Below are 21,497 nucleotides of genomic sequence, written 5' to 3' on the forward strand. Positions count from 1 at the left end.
GAGATCTTTATCCACCGAGATCTCGCTTGGCTCCAAACAGCCCAAGGTGAAAGCCCATGAGCTCCCCGCAAAGCGAGCCCGGCTCCAGCAGGAGCATTTGTGCTCTGTCAGGAGGTTCCTGCCCACAGGAGCGTGCCCAGGGGACGGCAGCTGAGCCGGCCGGCCTTGGGGAAGCCGGGAAGCTGGCCGGCTCCCGCTCGTAATTGGGGGAAGCAACCAGCTGCCTTTGATGTCTGAGCCGGGCTGAGCAAACCTGACAGCAGACTTCAAAGTCTGTTGCGCCAGCTCCCCTGATTATCTGTAGGCTTCTGGCACGTCCCCCAAGACTGCCAGATTATCCCTACTAATGCTGTGCTCTTCCCTACACCCCCTTACCCTGCCTGGCGCCAGCCCCTTTGCTTTCAAGGCTGCAGCCTCCATCCCTCCCTGTCCTTCTCCCCCTCCCCAGTCACGGTGGATATGTGGCAATGGCATTTCTGAGCTGGGGACATGGCTCCTGAGATCTGTGAAGCAAAGGCAGAGGAGGCATTTTTGGAGAGCTCGCCTATAGCCTGCACCTCTGGACTGTATCCCCTCCTCTCCATTTGGTCACAAGAACAGCCTGAAATTCAGGGGGCTCTCTACGGCACCAAGGTGCTAACAGCTAAGCAGGCACAGTGTGCTTTCCCCCTCCAAAAAGCCTTTGGGCAGCAAGGCTCCTATCCAGGGCAGGTTGTGCAAGCCAAAGGGTGAGGAGGGACTGGGAAGAGAGGGCTGTTTTCTCCTTGCCCCCTTCAGCCTCTGTGCTGGGACCTTGCTGCCTCAAATTAGTCTCCAGCTCTTTTGCCACCTGTGCTCCACTATTTAGGGAGCCCCAGGGTGCTTGTCTGTGTGAGTGGAGATGCAGATGGTGTGTCTTTGGCTTGGATGGGGTGAGGAGATGCCATGGCTCTGAGCAGAGGCTACAGAGCTCATCCTCCCCTCAGAGCAATTGGCTTTGGCTTGGGATGTTGCATTGCAGTGCCAAAACCTCATGGGGGGGAACCCTTTCTTTTGCAAGCTGGGTTTTTTTCTCCCAGAGCAAGCAACTTTGGCAGTGGCTGAAAACCCTTCCTGTGCAAAGCCGGATTTGCCCATGACATGGTTTGAGGTCTGGTTCCCTTTGGAAGGTGGGGGTTGTTGGTACTTTGCAGTGGGTGGGTTAGGCTGTGGCCTCTGCTGTGCTGGGTGGAAGCCAGCAGTAAATGTGAAGGCAACAGGCAGAGGAAGACACAGCTGCCCTGGTCTCAGGCACCCAAATGGGGTGGGAGAGCTTATGGGGGCAATATGGAGAGACAGGGCATCTGGCTGCAGCCTCTCCCCGGTGCTTGCCTAATTGCTTTTTGTTCTCAGCAGCCTGTTCCCTCTAAAAACCAATACTGACCATGGGGTTGCCTCCTTCATCCTCAACAGCTTTTTCTGTAGCATTTCTACCCTCCTATGGAGTGATCCTGCCTTATCCCCATCCCTCCTCAGGCTTCTTGCAGTGTGCCAGGGGGGCATCTGGTCAGCACTTGTCTGTGCAGGAGGTTTCCAGGTCACTGTGGATGTTGCTGATTGCTGCTGTGCTCTTTTGGGTAGAGTCTAACTCCACCCCGGCTGCCCTGGGTCTGGTGAAACCTTCCATGCTGTATTTTTGGGGGTGTTTTTCTGGAAAGCTTTAGCTCGAAGTGGCTGAGCAGCATCCAAAAAGAATGCCTGCAAAAGGGATCCAGGAGGAACAAGAATAGGTAGGGGGGCATGCAATTAAAGATGATCATCACCCACAAGAAAGCCAAAGCCAGTGCTATGGGCCGTCTGACCTCCAGCCTTGTGCTGTGGAGTGGGAGATAGTGGCACCCTGCTGGAGAGGTGGCCCTGCTGCTTAGGTGCTGGCAGTAGCCAAGCTGTGCTAGGGCCTGGAGATCAATAGTGGTCAATGACCATGGCCCTGGTGCAGCACTTCAGCTCACCAAGCCTGGTTCAGAGGAAGCAAGTCCTCTTCTCCTTGTAGGTACAGAGAGGAACCCTCTGTACTAGCCAAGAAGCCTGTTTCCCCCCTCACTTCCCGTTTGGTGTCAGCCCCAGGAAAACAGGGTAAAGGGATCGCTCTCTCCATGGATTTGGCTTCCCTGATGTTTCTAATGGTAATGCTGTCTTTGTAAGGGATTCTCTGATTCTCTTCCTTCATCCTGCTTTGCGTGTTTAATAGCCCTGCCGTATGTCTGGTTGCACTGATTTCCCAGGGAGGAAGAGAGTAAGTTTTAGACTGCACAGTCCAAGGAAGCAGGAGCTCTTGGTTTTGTCCACTGAGCATCATCAGTGCCAGTGATAGGGCTGGGCCAGGCAATCCTATTCTCCCTGGTTTCTCTATTGCAAATGTAAACAGCGACTCATGCATCATTAGAGTTGCAAGCTTGGAATTAAACTGTCCCCTTGTGTGTGTTTATCTGCACACTGACTGTCAGAAGCTCACTGAGGTTGAACTCCAAGTTTCCTTTCCATTTACTCTGTCGCTGTAGCAGAGATGCTATTCCCTCTTCCAGAGTGGTAAGCAGGTTGGCTTTCTGTCAGCAGGATCATCCCCCAGGGCACTGCTGGCAGTTGGGTTGCTCTTGAAAAGCAAACCCCTTCATCCCTTTTCTTCTGAAACAGGAGGGTTTCATCCTGCGCAGGGAACAGAAGCCTACCATGGGGTTGTAACTGTGTCCTGCTTCCACAGGATGTGGGCCCCCATCAGAGGTGCTGGGCACTCTGCTGCTTCCCAGCCTGTGCTGTATCTGCTCATCTCCTCTGAGAAGCCAGCGCATGCGTTTCAGTCCTGTGTTGCACCCTCTTCCCCCAAAACAAATGCTGATCCTCTGCTCCACTTCGTTGCAGTGAGGGTGGGTGGCAGGGGACAGGTGAGATCCTGCAGGGACCTCTCTGCCTCCTGCAGCAGCCCATTCCCTCCAGACTGGATTTGGCTCTGGAGAGCTGTGTGGTGCTGGTGAGGAGCCGGCTAATGGAGGCACCAGCCTTGCAGTGAGGAGCCTCTATCTTCTGGCCCCTCAGGCTGTCATATGAATCAGTTTATTAAACAGGGAAAGGAGGGACCTTGTGTTTGTTTTCGTTACATGAATCTCATTCCCTCTAGGAGTCCCGTGGGATCAAGCAAAAGGACTTGTTTTACGGTTGGTTTTTGCTTGTGAATCCCTGAGCTAATTTAGTCATTCAGTGGATGCCCCAGCAGCACAGCGGGAGCAGCAGTAAATGCCGTCCTTTCTGGGGAAGAAAAGGAAAACTAAAAAACCTACCCCACAACCAAAACAACAGCTCCAAACAAATCCGCTCAGAGAGTGGTCCTGGTTTGAGCCCCTTGCCTCAGAGCCTGCCCAGGATGTGCCCCATCAGCCTCCCACCATGTCCTTGGCCCCAGGCCATGCGGTGCCGATGGCACGATGCCATGCAGCATCCGATACAACCACAGCGCTTGCCCCCGGGGCTATGCCAGCAGCCTCCTGGCCTCAGTCCTCCCAGTGCAGGTCCCCGTGATCTTGCCACCCCTGCAAGCAGTGCAGCTCCGGGATCCCCTGCATCTGGGTGCCTACCCACGGGACGTGCTTACAGGAGAGCATTCCCAGCTGATTTCTGGTGCCTGGTGATCCTTCAAGACCTGGTAGGCCTCCTGGGCTGGGCTGGCTGTTACAACAGGGGGTCTCCTGCCTGTGTAGCCGATGGGTTGGTGGGGGTACTGTGGAAGAGGCACTCCACTTGGGGCACCCACTGCACCCTGAGGCAGAGCTTGGTCAGCCATCCTTGGGGAGCACTGTGCCACCCCAACTTGTACCTGTGGCATCATGCTGCTGTCTGCAGCTATGGAAAAATAATTAGCTGGGAGGAGCTTCATCCCTAGAAATCTGCCCCCATCCCATGCTGGGGCCTGGCCCCTCACCCTCTCCGTTAGCCAGGAGCGAGCTATTTCATGCAACAAAGTGGAAGTCATGAGGCAGAGGTTAGCCCGTGAGCTGCTGTCCCAACGGCAAAGCCACTGGGCACCAGGCAACAGCAGCCTCGGACGTCACCCTTGCAGCAGGGGGCTGGGGTGGTAGCTGTGACCTCCTACAGGCAGGTTAACGTTGCACATAGCCCCCCAACCTTTCCCCAGCATTTCTGAGCAGAGGAAACCACCACCACAAGGCAGCTTCCTCCCCGATACTTTCAAAATAGAAGGGCAGCTGTCACCATCGCCCGTGAGAGCCTTCCACCGCCTCTCTGGGAGCAGACCCAAGCAGAGCTGTTTCCCATGGGGCTGGGGCAGTGCCTGGCAGCTGCCTTTCTCCTTCTCCTCGGTGAGTGTCCTGCCTGGTGGTGGTGGTGGTGGCTTTCCTGGGGTGGGGGGGATATATAGCACCCCATCGGTGCAGATGGGACCTTTGCAGGTAGGTGGCTCAGCCAGCGCTGCTCTGGCTCGATCGCCATGGGAAGAGCTGCGGTGGCATGGTCTCCTTTCGGCAGAGCGGTTTCACTGCAAAGCAATAGCCTGGACCCTCGTGGGGTTTCGGTGAGGGGACATGAGCGCCCCTGTTGTGTGGCTGCTGTGAGCATGGAGGGGGTTACCTCATCTCCCCTTCCCTTGGGAGGGGGTTTCTGAGGGTTCCTTAGGCTGTGCTGCCACCGGCTCTCTTCCCTGAGCTGGTCTCTGTGGCTGGTTTTTGACTCGGTGCCCACATCCAGCAGGCATTTTGCTTGGTGTGCCTGTTGGGCACCAGAACAGAGCGAGTGTTGCCACTGGGAGCTCTGCAGGAGGGGAGGGCACATGGGTGGCCATCACCTCCCCAAACCCTCTTCAGGCAGAAGCAGAGGGGAGCCCTTGGTGCCTCCTGGTGACCCCTGCCTTCAGAGGAGCTCTTGCTGGCCCCATCTCCCATATCCTCCCTGGTTTCTGTCCATGGAGCACCTTTGCAGCGCCCAGCCTGCTAGTTCCCTCTGCTACCCACATCCCTTGGCTTTTGCGTTGCATCTCCTTCCCTGGCAGTGGTCAGCTCTGGCAACTGCTCCCTTATCCCCCCAGCTTGTGCAGGACCCTAGTGCTTGGCTCTCTGAATTGTAACACACCACAAGCTTCCTCTAGTGATCTCAGCCTGGTTGCTGGCTAAGAGATGTTGTCCTGCTGCGAGCAGGCTTGACAGCCTTCTAGCCATGATGCTCTGGTCTCTGTCGTTTGACTCCTAGCGTGCTAGAGACAGGAAAGTTTAGAGGTCCGTGGTAACAGGACTCGTTCTTACAATTGCAAGAGGTGTGATGTCCCTTGGACTTCATGCTTCAAAGAATGAGATTGCACAGCAATTCTTTTTAGTTGGGGTCTCATGCACACCCAGACCCACTGCCATTTTGGGTGTGCAGCCCTCAGGCAGCGTATACCCCTGCAAACACATGTGCTGACTGTTTGCCAGCAGGCTGGAGCGCTGGTCAGCGGGTGGTGACTGTTCAGAAGGGGCCCCTCTACCGTGTGAGGGGGTCCCACGTCACGCTGTGGTGCAAGGTGAGCGGCTACCAGGGCCCGTCGGAGCAGAACTTCCAGTGGTCCATCTACCTGCCCTCGGCCCCTGAGCGGGAGGTGCAGATCGTCAGCACCGTCGACCCGTCCTTCCCCTACGCCATCTACACCCAGCGCGTGCGCAGCCGTGGGATCTACGTGGAGCGGGTGCAGGGGGACGCCGTCCTGCTGCACATCACCGACCTGCAGGACCGGGACGCCGGCGAGTACGAGTGCCACACGCCCAGCACCGACGAGAGGTACTTCGGGAGCTACAGCGCCAAGATGAACCTCGTGGGTAGGTCCTGAAAGAGAACCCTGCACAAGAAGTGCTCGTCTCTGGGTCTCTGGCAGAGGGGCAGCTGGGAAAAGGGGTGGTTAATGGGACTGGTGGACACAAATTTAATCACTCTTCCCTCTGTGGGATTGCTGCTACCCATGGGCATACTGCTGAGCATGTCCCCTTGCAGGTTGCTCTGGCCTTTGCCTCCCAGCCAGGGCAGGGGAAGAGAGAGGAAGCGTGTCCCATGCTGTCCCGTGGCCCGATTTTAATTTCAGTTCCTGATGCAGCCACAGCATTTCACAGCTAAGCACTTAAGAGGGCAGGAGTTTTCAGGCTCAGTGCATTAACTGTTGGTGTCCTCTCAGGTCAGGGTGTAGGACTGGACCCAAGCGGGATACCCACATATGGAGGGAAGTAGCAGGGAAGGGGGAAGGTAATGGGGTGGAGAGGCAAATGGAAAGGCTCTGCTGTGAGCCCACAGAGTTACGTGGTGGTATGGTCACAATGAAAACAATCAGCCATTGGAATAATCTCCCCATGGAAGTGGTGGACTCCACAGTGTTGAATGTTTCTAATATTCAGCTGGACAGGGTGCTGGGACCTCTCATCTAGGTCATACTTTGCCCAGAAAGGTTGGACCAGATGATCCTTGAGGTCCCTTCCAACGCGGTATTCAATGATGCTATGATAGTAATTCCCCTTGATATTCACCCCTGTATTCTCTTTATGCTGATGTGGTACCAGTCTGCACATGGGATTGTGAGAGGCTGGATGTTAATCTCTTTGGGGTTGCCTAACTAATGCTGCTTATAGTTTGACTGAAGAGGGTACTGCAGAGAGATTCATTGTGCTTTCTTGCCTGCTGAGATTTTTAGCACTTCACACACCTTGGCATCGGCTGATGGAAGCCTGGTCAATCAGCTACAACAGATATTTCTCCTATGATGTCAGATCCATTAGGGCCTGGCCACAGTTTCATAGTGTCCATCATGTTGCCCATTGAGGCCAAGAGACAATTTTCCCTCTGACCATCTGCTCTCTCTTTCTTCCCCATGCTCAGTGATCGCAGACACCCTCTCTGCTTCCATGGCACCGCAGGTCCTCACCCGCACCGACGGGGATGCAGTGGAGCTCACATGTGAGGTGTCCAAGTTCACTGCCCAGCACACGCATCTCTCAGTTGGCTGGTACCATCTTCATGGAGCAGGAGATCACCGCGCTGAGGAGGTCCTCACCCTCTCCAAAGACTTTGTCTTGAAGCCAGGGCCCTCTTACTCGCAGAGGTTTCTGGCGGGAAACGTGCGGCTGAACAAGGTTGGGAACACCACCTACAAGCTCTCCATCGAAGGAGCGGAGCCGTCTGACCAGGGGCAGCTGTACTGCGAGGCAGCTGAGTGGATTGAGGATCCCGATGGGATGTGGAAGGACATCTCCCGCAAGCAAACGGAGAGGACATCGCTGGTGATCATGAGCCTGGGTAAGGCCCTTGCAAACTCACATGTTGGCTTCAACTCTTTTGTGCGTTTAAGGCTGCATAGCAGTAGCCTTGTCTGTTCATGCTGTCACCAGTTTGCTGGTTTCCAGAGCAGCTGGTGTTGCTGCTTATTAGACCATCCATGTGTCCCCTCCTAGTAGTTCATATATGGCAGTCAGACTGTGCTTTGAAGAGAAGGTGCACCAAACTCCTGGCTTACGATTTAGGAAAATGCGGTATTACTGTATTTAGAAGGAGGAGACTTAGACTCGCTACCATGTGTAAGATGGATTAAAATAGGAAAGCTTAAAAACCAGCCTCTTGCAAGTGCTGCCCGTCCTCCCAAACACCACTCTGCCAGGCACCTCCTGTTCCCTCTGCCCAGCAGCTTTCCATGGCTCTGGTCCCATGGTTCTGGGTAACCTCATCTTGTTGAAGATGTCCCTGCTCATTGCAGGGGGGTTGGACTAGATGAGCTTTGAAGATCCCTTCCAACCCATACTATTCTATGATTCTATGGCTCCTGGCATCTCCAAGCTCTGTGCCACATCTTCCAGGGCCAATAAGAAAACTCCTCTCTCCCCACTGCCCTGGGATGGTTACAGCGCTGTGTGTTTGCTGCCACTCATCTGAACACAAGCCCTTTGCTGGCTGTGGTCATTTCCCTGCTCTTTGCTCAGCTGTGTGTGGGTAGCTGTGCACAGATGAAGGGAAAGCCTCTCTTTCCCACAAGTAAGTTTTACCTTAAAGCAGCCAAGACAAGTCTGCATCTAATTGACACCCTTTAACGTATGCAGTAAAATGGGAGCAAGGCTTTCACTGAAAACCCGCCTGGGGATGTGGCGTACCCTGTCCCTATGCCTCAGGGTGGATGGAGGAGGCTGCAGAGCTGGGGCAGGGAGGAAAACCCATGTCTCGCGGTAGGGTGATGAGGCAGAGCAGGAAACCAAAGAAAGGTAAGCACCAAGCATCCTGTCTGTGGCTCAGGGAGGCAAGGTACTGGGGGAGGGAAGCAAAGTGCAATCTCACACTGTCAGAGTCTGATTTCTAAAACCTGGCGCAGCTTTATTCCCCTTATTACACACTGTTTGCAACAATGGCTTTCCATGTCTGCTGCTGCCTGGCAAGCAATAGCAATCGGTGCACTTTCCTGCATCCACTTGTTTAAGAGGGTTCATCATGACCAGTGTGGCTTTGGGTACCAGTGCCACAGGATTGTTTAGAAGTAGAGAAACCAGTGTTTAGTATTTGCCCTGTGGTAGCTGTTAAGGGTATAAGGGAGGCAATAGTGGTAAGAGGACAACACGGTGGTTGTATTAGAGCTGCTGGTATTGCTGAGGGGGAAATAGCAGTGGGCGTACGAGCCTTCCATCCTGCCAGCCAGGTCCTATGGGAAAGCCCAGGCTGCAGGGCTGAGCACCCCATCACAGCAGCAGCCGGTGACCACTGTGACCGTGGCTAACCACTCCATTGGTTTCTATAAACTTTCCAACAAATATTTTGGAATGCAAAACATATCTGCAGTGGCTGGGATTCCTGTTTGCAAACTGTTTATGAACTAGTGTTTAAATTCACAGGGTGCTCTGCTTTCAATAAATTAATCAAGAGCTCCAGTGGCACTCTGGGAGCTGCTCTGTTTTACCTCCAAGCTGCAGCACATAGCCTTGCCCTTGTTGTTAGACACAGGGGCCACTACAGTGACCCAAGGAGATGGAGTGGTGTGAGCCAGGCTGCCTGCCTGTGGAGTTGGGGCTCAGCCCTACCTCCTGCTTTTTGGCTGTGCTGCTGCTGTGTCGGGCCACAGCACAGGGTTTTGGGGCACCCTGTGGGTCTCTGCCTGCAGCCATTCAGCCAGAGCAGTGCCAGGAACCAGAGGGCATTAGTGGCAGAGGCTTTTGAGGCCCTGTGAGGAAGGCGAGTCGTATCATAGAACCCAGAGGCTGGGTCCTTACTTCAGGTGGAGCTGACTGCCCATGAGGGTCTGCCAAGGAGAAGATGGCTTTGTGCTCCCCATGGTGCTACCCTCTTTGCTCAGTGCCTGCTGCTTGTTGGTATGAGGGACAGGGCAGGGACTAGGAGATGATCTCCACCTCCTCTTGCTTCCCTCCATCTTCCATGTGCTGTTACAAGTCTTGATATTTCTGCTTCCTGTGGTAAATAACCCGAAACCTCTCCGGCTTGGGGAGCATCTGTTGCCCACATTCTGCAGCAGCCAGTGAGGGCTGCAGCATGTGGGACCGGCAGCATCAGATTCAGACAAGCAACTTGGGTGCCAGATCTCCACTCACCTTTTCCACAGACAGCAGAGTTAAAAACACCACTGAGTGATAAAGCCCCTCTGTGCCCCTTTCTGGCTTAAGGGATATTTGTCACATGAAGCAGAACAGCTCCAGGAAGCGAGACGGAGCAGCCCCCCAGAAAAGCCGATGACTCTGGGTTAGGATGGCTGAGCTGAGCCAGGGGTGGCTGTGGCCCAAGGCTGTCTTGGTGGATGCTCTGCTCTAAAGAGGGGGCTCTGGTGCCTCCTCTACCTGCGACTGCTGGTTAGTGCCTGGCCACCGTCCCTCCATGGGCAAAGTTTTCCATCCTGATGACTTTTCTTATGAAAACTGTTTCAAGAGAGAATTCCCTCTCATTTCCCTCTGCACAGCCATCAGTGCTGCCAGGCAGGAGGAAAGCGTGAGCAGGGCCTCCTAGCACAATCTTTGCTTTTGACTGCCCACAGGTAGAAACATCTCCGTGGACATTGCTGCTGCTGAAAGCTCCCTTTCTGAAGGTGATGCCTTGCAGCTAAATTGCATGGTGGGAGCCAAGAAGAGCGGCAGCAGGCATTTTCAAGTGCGTTGGCTCCTCAACGGCGTGGAAGTGGCCAGGGTTGACCCCCATGGGGTATTGATTTTGGAGGGAGAATATGAGGAGAGAGCGAAGCTGGGGCAGCTCCAAGCATTCAAGCAAAGCAACACGGTTTATGTCCTCACCATCTATGAGGTGGGGCTGAAAGATGATGGCACATACTGCTGCTCTGTTTCGGAGGTGAGGACTCCTGGAGACTTTCATAGCATCCACACCATTCTGTCACCAGGCATCCAAGTCAACGTGAAGCAGAGAGGTTAGTAAATCCTAATGGCTGCTCTTGTGCGTAAAAGCTGCAGTGATCCCTGACTAGTGAATGCTTCAAGTCTGGCCTCATCTTGGTGGGGATAACACACATGCTGTTTGCAGCAAGAGCACAAATGTGCCATAGGTTTTGGTAGATAATAGCGGAAAAGCACTTGCTTCTGGCAAACATTATCATGACAAATGCTGCAGCTCTCAACAAAGTATAAACCTTTAGCTTAGGCTCTTTGCAATGTTTTGGGGCAAATAGGTACCAAGTTTTGGGGAGGTTGGGTCTTCCTGTGTCCTTGGTAGAGAAAACTGTGAGCAATGCCAGTTGCTGTTCCTGACAATCACAGGATGGACCCAGCAGAACAGGTACTTCTGGATGGGAGGAATCATTGCCATTTCCATCAGGGTGATTTCAGAGTTTTGGAGGGATTACTTGTGAGAAACCACTCTGAGAGCTGTGCAGGAGACTCTTGGTTTTCTTGTCATAGCTGCATGATGACAATTCTGATGTAGCAGAAGCTGCCTGTTGAGACTCTGTTTCATAAGTATTTCTTTATGTATCCATGTCCCAAGAAAGACATTCCTTTCCATCTCTAATATCCAGATTTATCTAGTCTCTCAATTTAATGCTGCAGTATCTCTGGCTTTCTCTGAGGAACGCAACAACATCCCCTCCCAGTCGGTAACTGTTGTTTGCAGAGAGCCGCATGCGCCTGTCCGTGTCCACCAGCACGCCGCGGGTCGTGGCAGGAGATGCCCTGATCCTGCTTTGTGAGGTGCAAGGAGCCACCAGCCCTGTGTCGGTGCAGTGGTGGCACCTGCCACCACAGCACCCGGGTCCTTGGGTGCTGGTGGCCTCCATGGAGCAAGATGGCACCCTGAGCCTGGGCAGCACCTACCGGGACAGCGGGATTTGGGGGAGCCTCCGGCTGGAGAAAGCAAGCTCTGGTGCTTTCACCCTGGTGATCCCCAACACGTTGGACGAGGACGACGGCGGGCGGTATGGCTGTGAAGTGACAGAGTGGTCCCGAGGCCAGAGCTGGACAGAGAAGGGGGAGACAGCAGTGACAGTCAGCTCAATGGGTGAGTTGGGCCACCCCTATTTCTGGGCTTTCAAGCTGGATGTGCTGGAGGCAAAGTTGGAGAAGTGGGTGGATAGAAGTCTGCTGTGCCCTGAGCTCTGCTGCTGCAGGGTGACCTGGGGCGATCACTTGGCCCTGAAACGCTTCAGTTATCCCATTTCTAGCAGGGTGCTTGAGTCCTCCATGATATGTTTTCGGAGAGACAGTTGGGACAGAACAGCTAAAATGCGGAGACCTCAAAGGCTGTGTGTCTCTTAGCTTGAAATCAAAATATCTGTTCTAGCAGCATAGTTACTTCCAGTAATTAAGCTCAACAAAGGCACTTGCTGTGTTGGATGGTGGCCTTTGTCAGAGAGACACCCCTGGTGCTGGCATTGCATCACTTTTGCTCTCCTGTCTGTGCACAGAGCTGCTAACCTCCCCGGCATTCAATGCCCACACCGTTTCTTCTTCTGATTGCTGGAATGGGTGCGTTTATGGAGAGGCAGCTTTTGGCTGTGATTTATGGTGGTTTTCTTTTCTTATTGCTGGGCTGCACGCCCAAGAGCACTGGTTGGTCCAAACAGGGCAGCAGCATCAGCAGAGGATCCGCGGCTCCCTGTTGCAGGGTGGGACTGGGGAGCCTGGAAGAGAAGGTACTCGCTGTTACCTTGGTTGTGGGAGAGCAGGGGGTGCGGTAGGAGAGAGGCAGGGTCAGTGTGGGGCTAGAAGAGCACAGGGCAACCCGTGGGACAGTGGCCCTGGCAGAGGAGCAGCAGGATTGCTGGCTGCCATGGGGCTGAGGTGGCTGGGGCAGTGGGGATGGTCCCGCATGGGAAAGGGGGTGGCATGAGGCAGGATTTCTGTCACGGTGCCAAAGGCTCTCTCCTCCCGAGCAGGTCTTGGTCTGCACGCCACGCTGAGAAGCCGAACTGCCACTGTCAGATACGGGCAGAGTTTTGAACTCATCTGCCAAGTGAGCGCTAACTATACCCTCAAGGAGGTGCCAGTGTCTGTGAGGTGGTTCTTCCAGCCCAGCTTGTCCAGTGGCCACTACCACCAGCTGGACCACAGCACCGTGGCCTGTGGGACTGCGCAGCCACACGTCCAGGGGAAAGCCCCATTGATGAAGGCTGACACCTCCTTCAGGCTGCACATCCACAACGCAGGGCCTGCCGACAACGGGATGTACCAGTGTGAGGTGGAGGTCTGGAGGAGGAGCACCCCACTGCTGGGGCCGCCAGCAGCCACCACCAGGTCCAATCCTGTGGGGATAAAGGTGGTGTTGCCAGGTAAGCAGCGCCTCGGGTGCTTCTTCAGCAGAGGTCTCCTCTTCTGCAACTTTAAATCCATCAAACGTGACCGGGGCAACCAGGACCAATGATGTCTGGGGTGTCCCTAGCAGGGTCACCTCCCAGGGCTGCACAAGACGGTGCTGCCTGTCCTGGTTCTTCCTCAGCACCCACAGCTCCTGACAACACTCTCTGAGGCAAATTTCATGTTGGGGAGTGACAATGCCTATTTGTTTGCAGATTATGCCAAGCATAAAGGGCCCTCCAGCCCACCCTCCCTGCGCCTGCTCCCTGCTGCACGGTGTCAGCTTGCCCTGCTCACGGATGGGGCTGCTGGAGGAACTGAAGGAGGTGTCCTGGCCAAAGCCTCTGAGCCTGTGGAGGCGGGTGTGAGGATATGTGTTAGGGTTTTATTCCCATCATGCCTGTTCTGCCAGCAAAGGAGACTTCTTGCTCTTTTTTCATGCGTTAAGTGCTCCTTCCTCTAATCCTTGGATTTTCAGAATCGCAACTCAGTGAACTGAAATTATGCATTTTCCATGTTTTTTAACTGATGGGTTTGCTGTAGCATAAGCTGATCACATTTCCTTCCCTTTTGAGGCTCGTTTCCATGGTGCTCTCCCTCCTGCTCTGCTGCTGCTCATTCCTCGCCCCTGCAGAGCTGGGTGCTGGGGCGCTCTGTGTTACACCTGAGCTACAGCCAGCCAGGGGCAGGGGGTCTGTGGGGTGTACTGAGGATAGGGGTGACAACAGATAGTGTCTGTGAGCATATGTTAGTGGTAAAATGGCATTAAGATAAGCAGGCGTAATTGTAGAGCATCTGCACAGAGGAGACAGTAGCAGCAGAGATACTACGTTTGCCTCCAAAGGTATTGCAGCTGCAATGCTGTAAAGATGTTGGTAACTGAGAGGGCACAATGCACAGTGGGAGGTGGCTGCTGGCTCTAGTGATGTCTCTCTCAGGCAGCATGAGCCAGCAAAGGATACTTGGGAAGGGAGAGAAGTAATTCTGGGAAGGAAGGAATTCTCTAGGAGCAATGGGATGAGGCGCAGCCATGTCCGCAGTTGCTTCGCCAAGCTCCGGCAGCAAGAGACTCTCGGTTAATTAAATTGAAACTGAAACGGAAAGCATGTCTTTCTGTCCCAAAGGAAGATGGAGGCAGCTGCTTTGCCCTTTTTGGTAATTGATCTTTAGTGGTAGCGAGAGGAGAGCTGGAGGTGAAACAAAGCTGGCTTCGTGGCAAGTGCTCTGCTTCCTCTTGAGGTGATCTCTGAGAACATAACAGCAATTTTCCTCATCGAAGTCAAGTGCTTACCGCAGCAGTTCCTGTGGCTTCTCTCTGAGCTCTAGTAGCTTTTGCTTCTCAACTATTTTCTGCCCCTGTGGGTGTCAGGACGGACCATACTCACGCAATAGTATCGGCCCTCCCTTCTGTGTCCCTGAGTAAAGCTCCTGGACATCAGCAGGCTGCTGAGTTATATTCCTCTGTACTCAGCAGCGAAGTTAAGAGCCAAGTGTTCACCTGCCACAAAAACAAGGTGGCCAAGGTTGGCAGGGACCTCTGGAGGCCATCTGCTCCAAGGTCCCTGCTCAAGCAAGGCCACCTAGAGCAGGCTGCCCAGGACCATGCCCAGTGTCCCTCTCTGATGGTTTGTGCTTCCTTGGAGCTGGCTCTGGGCTGGGTATGCTTTTAAGTCCTGAAGTCAGAAGATATCAACTTGCATCTGGTTCGTAAGTGCACTCAAGCCTGCTTGATGTCTGTGTGCGTGGATCTGATTGAATTTGCATAGTTTGCTAATTATGGTGATTGCTTTCCCATCTCTTCTGCTTTTTGCCCTTACCTGTTTCTTCAGAGCAGCAAATACGCACTGTGAAATTCAGGGCAGCACTTCGCTGATCCCTTGGGAGTGGTGATCTGGGCTTCCCACTGGATGTTGCTGCTGAGGCGAGGCAGTAGGCAGATACTGGGACTTGTGCAAGTCCCATTGTGGAGGAAACTGTTGACCTTTTGGTGAAAAAGTGTCTATGCAGTGTGGAGAGAAGAGGGAGGAAGAGCAATAGGGTGCAAAGAGAAAAGAGCAGTGTAAGTGGATGTGAGCAGGGAGGGTTTGTTGGCAAATTTGAGGTGGAGGAGTGTCAGGAGTCATCAGTTGGGATATTTTGCATTGACGAGTCTCAAGAGAGAGAGAGTGATGGTCTCTGAAGTGGAATACTTGAGTTTTGAGACGAAATGCTTGAAGAAAGGGGACATGAGTGGACTTTATCCTGTGGTGTCCCCCTTCCCAACCAGTCCCTGTAGGAGAAGCCACAGCTCCCTACTGGTCCACAGTCCCTCTCCATAAGCTGCTGCCATCACATCCCTTGGGGAAGTGCTGCAGAGAAGAGCACCCTGCTGAGCCTGTGGCTGAGGGCGGGGGCTGAGGTGCTCTGCAGGGACATCTCAGTGCGCGTCCTCAAACTGGCACCCAGGGGATGAGCTCAAGAGAGCTTGACTGCCCCTGTCCTCCATGACATAGGGCATCCTGCTGCTCAGCTGCTATGCAAGGAAAATATAAGAATGGAAACTCAGCCTACATTCGCTTAAAACCCTGATGGTGTCTCATGCTGAGTCACTTCTGTTTACCCATGGGTAGATACCTGTGTGTACTCCTTCTCCTGACTGCTGGCCCCATCTGGCAGAGGTGGTATCTCAGCTGAAGGGAAACACAGGTAGTTGGAGGCCCTTCGAAGAGACCGGTTCACAGCCTTTCTGTTGCTCGAGGAGTAGGAAAGGTGCCAGCAAGAGGTGATGTGCAGCTGGAAAGGGGTCTCAAACCAGGAGCAGCACGGGCACATCGGGAGCAGCTGTGTACCCTGCCAGGGGGGCAGAGCTGCAGGCAGCACCACAGCTCTCCTCTCCTGATATGTTTACTGCTAAATTGAACAATTGCTGGGTGTAATCACAGCGGATGTTCAGGATTGTGTTATGTGGGTTTGGGTAGTAACCACAGCAAACACTGAAGATAGCAACTGTTAGTGAAACCCACTCAGGCTCCGTAGTCTCTCTGAGACAAGACACTTATTCACAGCCTCCAAAGTAACGTGCTGGTTTTGTCTCTTAGGCGTGAGCCTGCTAATAGAAGCAGTGGTAGATGGACACCTTTGCTTCAGACAGAGACTTTGCATCTCAGCTCCAACATGGTGTCTGCCTCCATCCCCACGTTCCTGTCCCATGGTCCCCCAGGCACCTCCTCTGCTGCTTCCCTGCCCAGCAGCACCCAAGTGATTCCCTGCCACAGTTCAAATGAGGGAGTGTGGATTTGCTCTTTCCCTCCTTCTCCCACACGCCCAGTTCCAGCATCCCTTACTGGGTCTTTGTCCTCTTAGCACCCTCTTTCTCGCTCCTATTTCAGCAGGTCTCTCTGGCCAGCCTTCCTCTCCAGCATCCTCATATTGGCAGCTGCAGCCAGCATGATGGTTTTGTTTCTCCATTTTAGAAAGCGAGCTTCGGGTGGCTGCAGAAGATCACTCTGTGGAGATTGCTGGTGGTGCTGACACAGCCATTAAGTGCAGAATCACTTTTGCCCAGAATACTTCTCAGTTTGCTGTTGCTTGGTACTTCCTACCTCCTCCTCCAGCAGATGCATCTCCCGTGCAAATCATAAGGGCTGACTACAGCGGTACACTGGAATATGGGGCTGAGTTCAGCTCTCCTCTACAGAAGTCCCGGTTCCTCAGCCAGAGGGTGTCCAACAATGTTTTCTGGCTGCATATACTCTCTGCAAACCCCAGGGACCAGGGCAGGTACTACTGTGTGGTTGAGGAATGGCGCTGGCTTGCAGGCGGCTGGTACAAACTGGGAGAGGAAGCATCAGGAAGGACCACGCTGGAGTTCAAGCTCCCAGGTGAGCAGAGGGTTATCCCTTGTATAAGTGCTGCTGGAGAAGGCTGGATAAGTTTATTATGGGGCCCCCATCAGGCCTCCCGAAAGCTGGCAGGGCTTAGGAGAAGCAGTGGCTCCTGCGTTGGATCTGAAACTTAGGGATGCAGGAGGTGTCAGTGCCTCTTGAAGGGAAATAGGGAATTAGGAGGATTTACCACATCCTCCCAAACCAGACAAGCTGATATTTTTGCCACTGACAGGTGCTGTCTAGTGCTTCATAACAAAGTGAATCGTGGCATTTTCTTTTCCCTCCAGCACGTGGTGTGCTTTGTTGGTCGTCAGTGTTGTGAATACAGAAGCAGCCCTTTTCTGGTACTCCTGACCATCCTGAAGCAAGACACTCAGTTTTCCTTACCCTGCAGCACATTGCTGTGGGGAACAAGGCTGAGGGCTCAGCTGCTCTCTCCTTGAGCACTGCCCTGCTGGGGTGCACACTGGGTGTCCATGGCTCATTTTTTCCCTCTCCCATCCTCACTTGGGAGGTGTATGGGTTGCAATCCTAAATAAAGTGGATCAGAGAATTCTAGCTTCCTAAATAGCATTTTGTCTAAAGGATGCCCTATCACATATTTGGAGTGGGTGGGAAGTATTACAGCAGAGCGTTGTGAACAGGGGGCAGAGATGATGGGGTGGGGGGGAGAACACCCCATGGAGCAAGGGGTCTGTGGGTGTCCTGCAGAGGCTCTTGCAAGAGGCCATCCCAATCCCCCACACTTTGCTCCAGAAGATTTCCATCAGCCTGCAGGCACGGACGGATGCATTTGTATGGCAACGTAGCATCTCTTTCTGCTCGCATCCTACTCTAGGGCACGAACTGCAGCTGGAGAAAACCAACCGGAGCATCTCGGCGAGGGAGGGAGAGGAGGTGACGCTGCGCTGCCTGCTGCAGGGTGCCCGCCTGCCCGACACCCGCCTCTCGGCCACATGGTTTAGGGGCAACGAGAGCAGCCACATCAGGCCCCTGCTCACCCTCCACCACGATGGCTCCATTGAGTACCCCCAGGAGAGCCTGGCAGGGAGGCTGCACCTCCGCCGCCCTGCCGCCAATGACTTCAGCTTGACGCTGCACAGCGTGGAGGAGGGTGATGCTGGGCTGTACCACTGCTGGGTGCAGGAGTGGCAGCATCAGGGCGAGGGGCAGGACTGGGCTCTGCAAGCCTCGGCGCGCTCGGAGTACATCCAGCTCGTGACCATCCCAATGGGTAATGCTGCTGGGTGCAAGGGGCTGCTCATCCCACACTGGTTCCCCCTTAGCAATGCTGGCGGTGTGGATAACAACAGCTCTCTGCTGGTGGTGCTGGCTGCAATGGCAAGGATGCAGTGGGGCCAGGAGAGCTTGCTAAGGGATTGCAGAGGGAGTCAGTGCTGGGGAGATCAGCAGAGTTGTATTGGAAGCCAGGAAGGGGAGCCCTTTGAGGGACATGTGCTATATGGGCCTGGTGGGCGAGGCAGTGAGTCCCAGTGTTGTTGATCTGCCAGGGCTGAAACCCAGGTGCTTGGCATTGTAAACGTTGGAGGTTGTGGTCATATGAGATACCAAGAGCTCGGACTGTGAGATGTGGTCCAGAGGGTACCGTTCAGTGCGCTTGTGTCTGCAGTGCTCTGTGGCTTGTGGGCTCGGTGGGACCACGGACACAAACCACGTGCCGTTGGGACCAGAGCTCTTAACTGTTTTGGGGAATAAATTCTTTTTTCTGGCAAGTCCATCTCCAGTGAGGTCTCTAAAAACAGCCTTTGTCCTCTTAGGGTGAGTTGGGTGCATGACGGCTGCAAATATAGAGCTGGGTGCCTACGTGTGTTTATAGCTTCTGCAGGAATTACCTACACTGACCAATGTGGAAGAGCTCAGGGACCCTGTAGGGCCCTCCTTTGTTCCTGCTACTGGCACAGGCAGGCACAGAGCCTATTCACATGTGTCTGCAACTACAGCAGAGCTAATCTGGATTTAATTGCGCAGGGAGGGACTGACTGCTTCATCCCCCTGCTGTTATGTTCCTGCTGTTGTCCATCACAGCTCCCTCTAGCACTCAGATTTTTCTCCTTCATCAGCTCCCTCGGTCTCTTGTGAGCCATTACTGGTGGAGTAACCATTGCTAAAATTGCTTCGTAACTGCTGAAAAATTCTCCTCCAATTTTTGTGTGGTTTTGATAAGTGGTTTTCAAGGTTTTCACAAAATCCAGGAGAAGCTGTGGCTGCCCCATCCCTGGCAGTGTTCAAGGCCAGGTTGGACACAGGGGCTTGGAGCAACCTGCTCTAGTGGAAGGTGTCCCTGCCTGTGGGAGTGTGTGTGGAACTGGATGAGCTTTAAAGGCCTTTCCAACCCGAACCAGTGCGTGAGTTTGTGAAGATCAGCCGGTGTTTGTTCTTTCTCTCTCTTTTTCTTTTGTGTGCATGTGTGTTTCTCCAGTGATGCAGGTATTTCAAAATGCCCCTCTGGCTCGCAAATTCAAATGCTTAAGTTTTCCAAGAGGCAATGACACAGCCATGTGCAAGTATATCTGTAACCAGAAGTAACTTCAGCTGAACAAGCCAGGGCCCTATCTGAGCTTCCAAAACAAGAAATTGAAGCAAATTGCATGGTTTCTCTCCCCCTTCTCCTCAGGTAGCCTGTATGAATTCTTAAAAATTGATAGTTGTTGAAGATTGAGGGAGAAGTGGTAAAACAATAACGTATAGAAAAACAGTAGGAGAGAGAAACTCACACTAGCTTGGGGCCTCACTACTGTTTTCTTTCTTTTTTCCTCCAGAGTCAACTGTTTTGTCTAGAACCTGTTTATCTCCACTAGTGCTGAACTTCATTCTATACTTACCGCTGGTGCTGATCCCTCTCCTGGCCCTTGCTGTCTTCTGTTGGCACTTCAAGTTCAGAAGAAGCAAGAAGGGTGACATTACAGGAGACCAGCTGATGGAACTGCAAGGGGTTGGAGGGGTTGAGAAAACTTAGCTGGTCTGCAGTGGCGGATATAAGGAGCGGAGCTGGACAGCTGAGGGGGACTGAGTTCTTGCAGAGGGATTTGTTATCATTTTGTAGTAGTTTTTGCAATGAATCCTTGAAATTGTGTGTTTACTTTCAGTGGAATGAAGCAGCTTTGGATTACTGAGCATATAGGGTTTTCATAACAAGTGTTCCTCCCTCCTAGGTTAGGTACCCACCCTTTTCACACTGTTCATTGTGGGATATTTGAGGTCTTTGCAGTATATGTCTCCCACTGTGGATGGAAGTGGTGTTATTCCTCTACAAGTATAAGGGATAAAACAGCTCTTTTTGCACTGTGACACAAAAGTATTAAATTGCTACTCATTTTAGGTGACTTGACAAAAATCTGTGTGGCTAGAAACTAGTGGTAGAACTAGGAATGGAGTATTGGTGTCCCAGTTTAAGGCATTACACTTGCTTTTGCCCACCTTTTGCTGAGGAAGCTCTCGGACACTTCTGTACCCTCTTTCTGAGAGTGCCTGTGCCCAAAGAGCATCTTCTCTGAAAAGAAATGGTCTTCATCACAAAACCTGTCACAGGAACCTGAGGACTGAGCAAGGCTGGCTGGGCCTGAAGAAAGTCCATAGCAGGGGTACCACAGCCACCCACAAAAAATGAATCCTGTAGACCCAATACAGGACTCACATGGAATCTTGGATCCCAGAAGGAAGAAGTGGACACCAAGACATCTTGGCGATGAGTGTAAAAAGACTTTCCAGCTCCTTCCTTTGTAGGTCTGCTGTAGGAGAAGTCCAGCCTCTCGTGCTTGGACTATCTGTGGGTCAGGAAGCTGCGACCTGGTATTAGATGCCTCCATGTGGTACCATGTGATAAATGTCATGTGTTTGTGGGACAGCTCCTCTACGCTCCAGCATCCAGCTCAGGCTCACCTTTTCAAGGCTGAGGCGCTCTGCTATCTGAAGGCTGGCTGATGCATTAGAGGAAAGAAGATTTCAATTCAGTCCCTCTAAGTCAAGGGATGGTCAACCCCTAGTTGTGCAAAGTGGGAAGTTCAGGTTAGATGCAAAGAAGTTCTTTACTGTGGGGGTGCTGAGGCGCTGGCACAGGTTGCCGAAAGAGATGGTGAATGCTGCATCTGTGGCAGTGTTCGAGGCCAGGCTGGACAGAGCCTTGGGTGACGTGGTCTAGTGTGAGGTGTCCCTGCCCATGGAAGGGTTTGGAACTGGATGATCTTAAGGTCCTTTCCAAGCTACACCATTCTGTGATTCTATGATTCTATGTGGTCCCAGCAAGTTGTAAGGTCAGGTGTCGGGGCGACACTCCATGCACTGTCCTCAGACAAAAGTAGCCGTATGGAAATCTTGGCAGATATTTATGTATCTGCTTCCTCTGACCAGGAGGAGGGTTGTTAAGAGACACCACCCCTCTCTAGATGATTTGTTCATGTCCTTCACTTTCCTTACACTTAGAAAAGCTGCCTGCCCTGTATCACAGGGAACTGGGAGGTGCTTCAGTCTCCATCTCTTTGAAAAAGCACTTTTGGCCGAAGTTTGAAGACTGCTGCTCTTGTTCCCCTGTTCAGCCACCTCTGTCTGTACTGGCTGGCTCCAGCTTGCTCAGCCTTTCCCTGCGGGTTATGTTTTCTGGTGCAGCTTGTGGTTTTCTGGTTTTCTTGTGCAGCTTTTCCCTTTGCTGCCCTGACCCCGGCTGTCTCTCCTGCGGTGTGAGTTCTCAGAGCCATGCATGAGGCTCTCTGCAGAGGTTCCCCCCTGCCTCGTGGGTTACATCCCATTTACACATCCCAGTGGGATGTTTGGCTTTCTGTGTGCATGTGACAGCGTGGCACTGTTGGCGCTTGGCTCGCAGTCAGCAGGCTCCTCTCCTGCAGACTTGCTGTCTAGC

General features: G+C 53.2%; 1 protein-coding gene across 1 annotated transcript; it reads left to right on the forward strand.

The window, feature by feature from the left end:
- The first annotated feature begins 4,282 nt into the window (after window positions 1-4,282).
- CD101 (CD101 molecule) lies at window positions 4,283-19,806 on the forward strand. Its single transcript, XM_030471926.1, has 9 exons — window positions 4,283-4,334; window positions 5,433-5,813; window positions 6,859-7,275; window positions 9,998-10,381; window positions 11,080-11,463; window positions 12,341-12,733; window positions 16,211-16,618; window positions 17,463-17,858; window positions 19,405-19,806. Exons 1-9 carry the CDS (start codon window positions 4,283-4,285, stop codon window positions 19,599-19,601), a joined length of 3,012 nt encoding a protein of 1,003 aa, XP_030327786.1. The 3' UTR covers window positions 19,602-19,806.
- The last annotated feature ends 1,691 nt before the right edge of the window (window positions 19,807-21,497 follow it).

Source organism: Strigops habroptila, chromosome 2, assembly GCF_004027225.2.
Source record: "Strigops habroptila isolate Jane chromosome 2, bStrHab1.2.pri, whole genome shotgun sequence".
NCBI classification, from domain to species: domain Eukaryota; kingdom Metazoa; phylum Chordata; class Aves; order Psittaciformes; family Psittacidae; genus Strigops; species Strigops habroptila.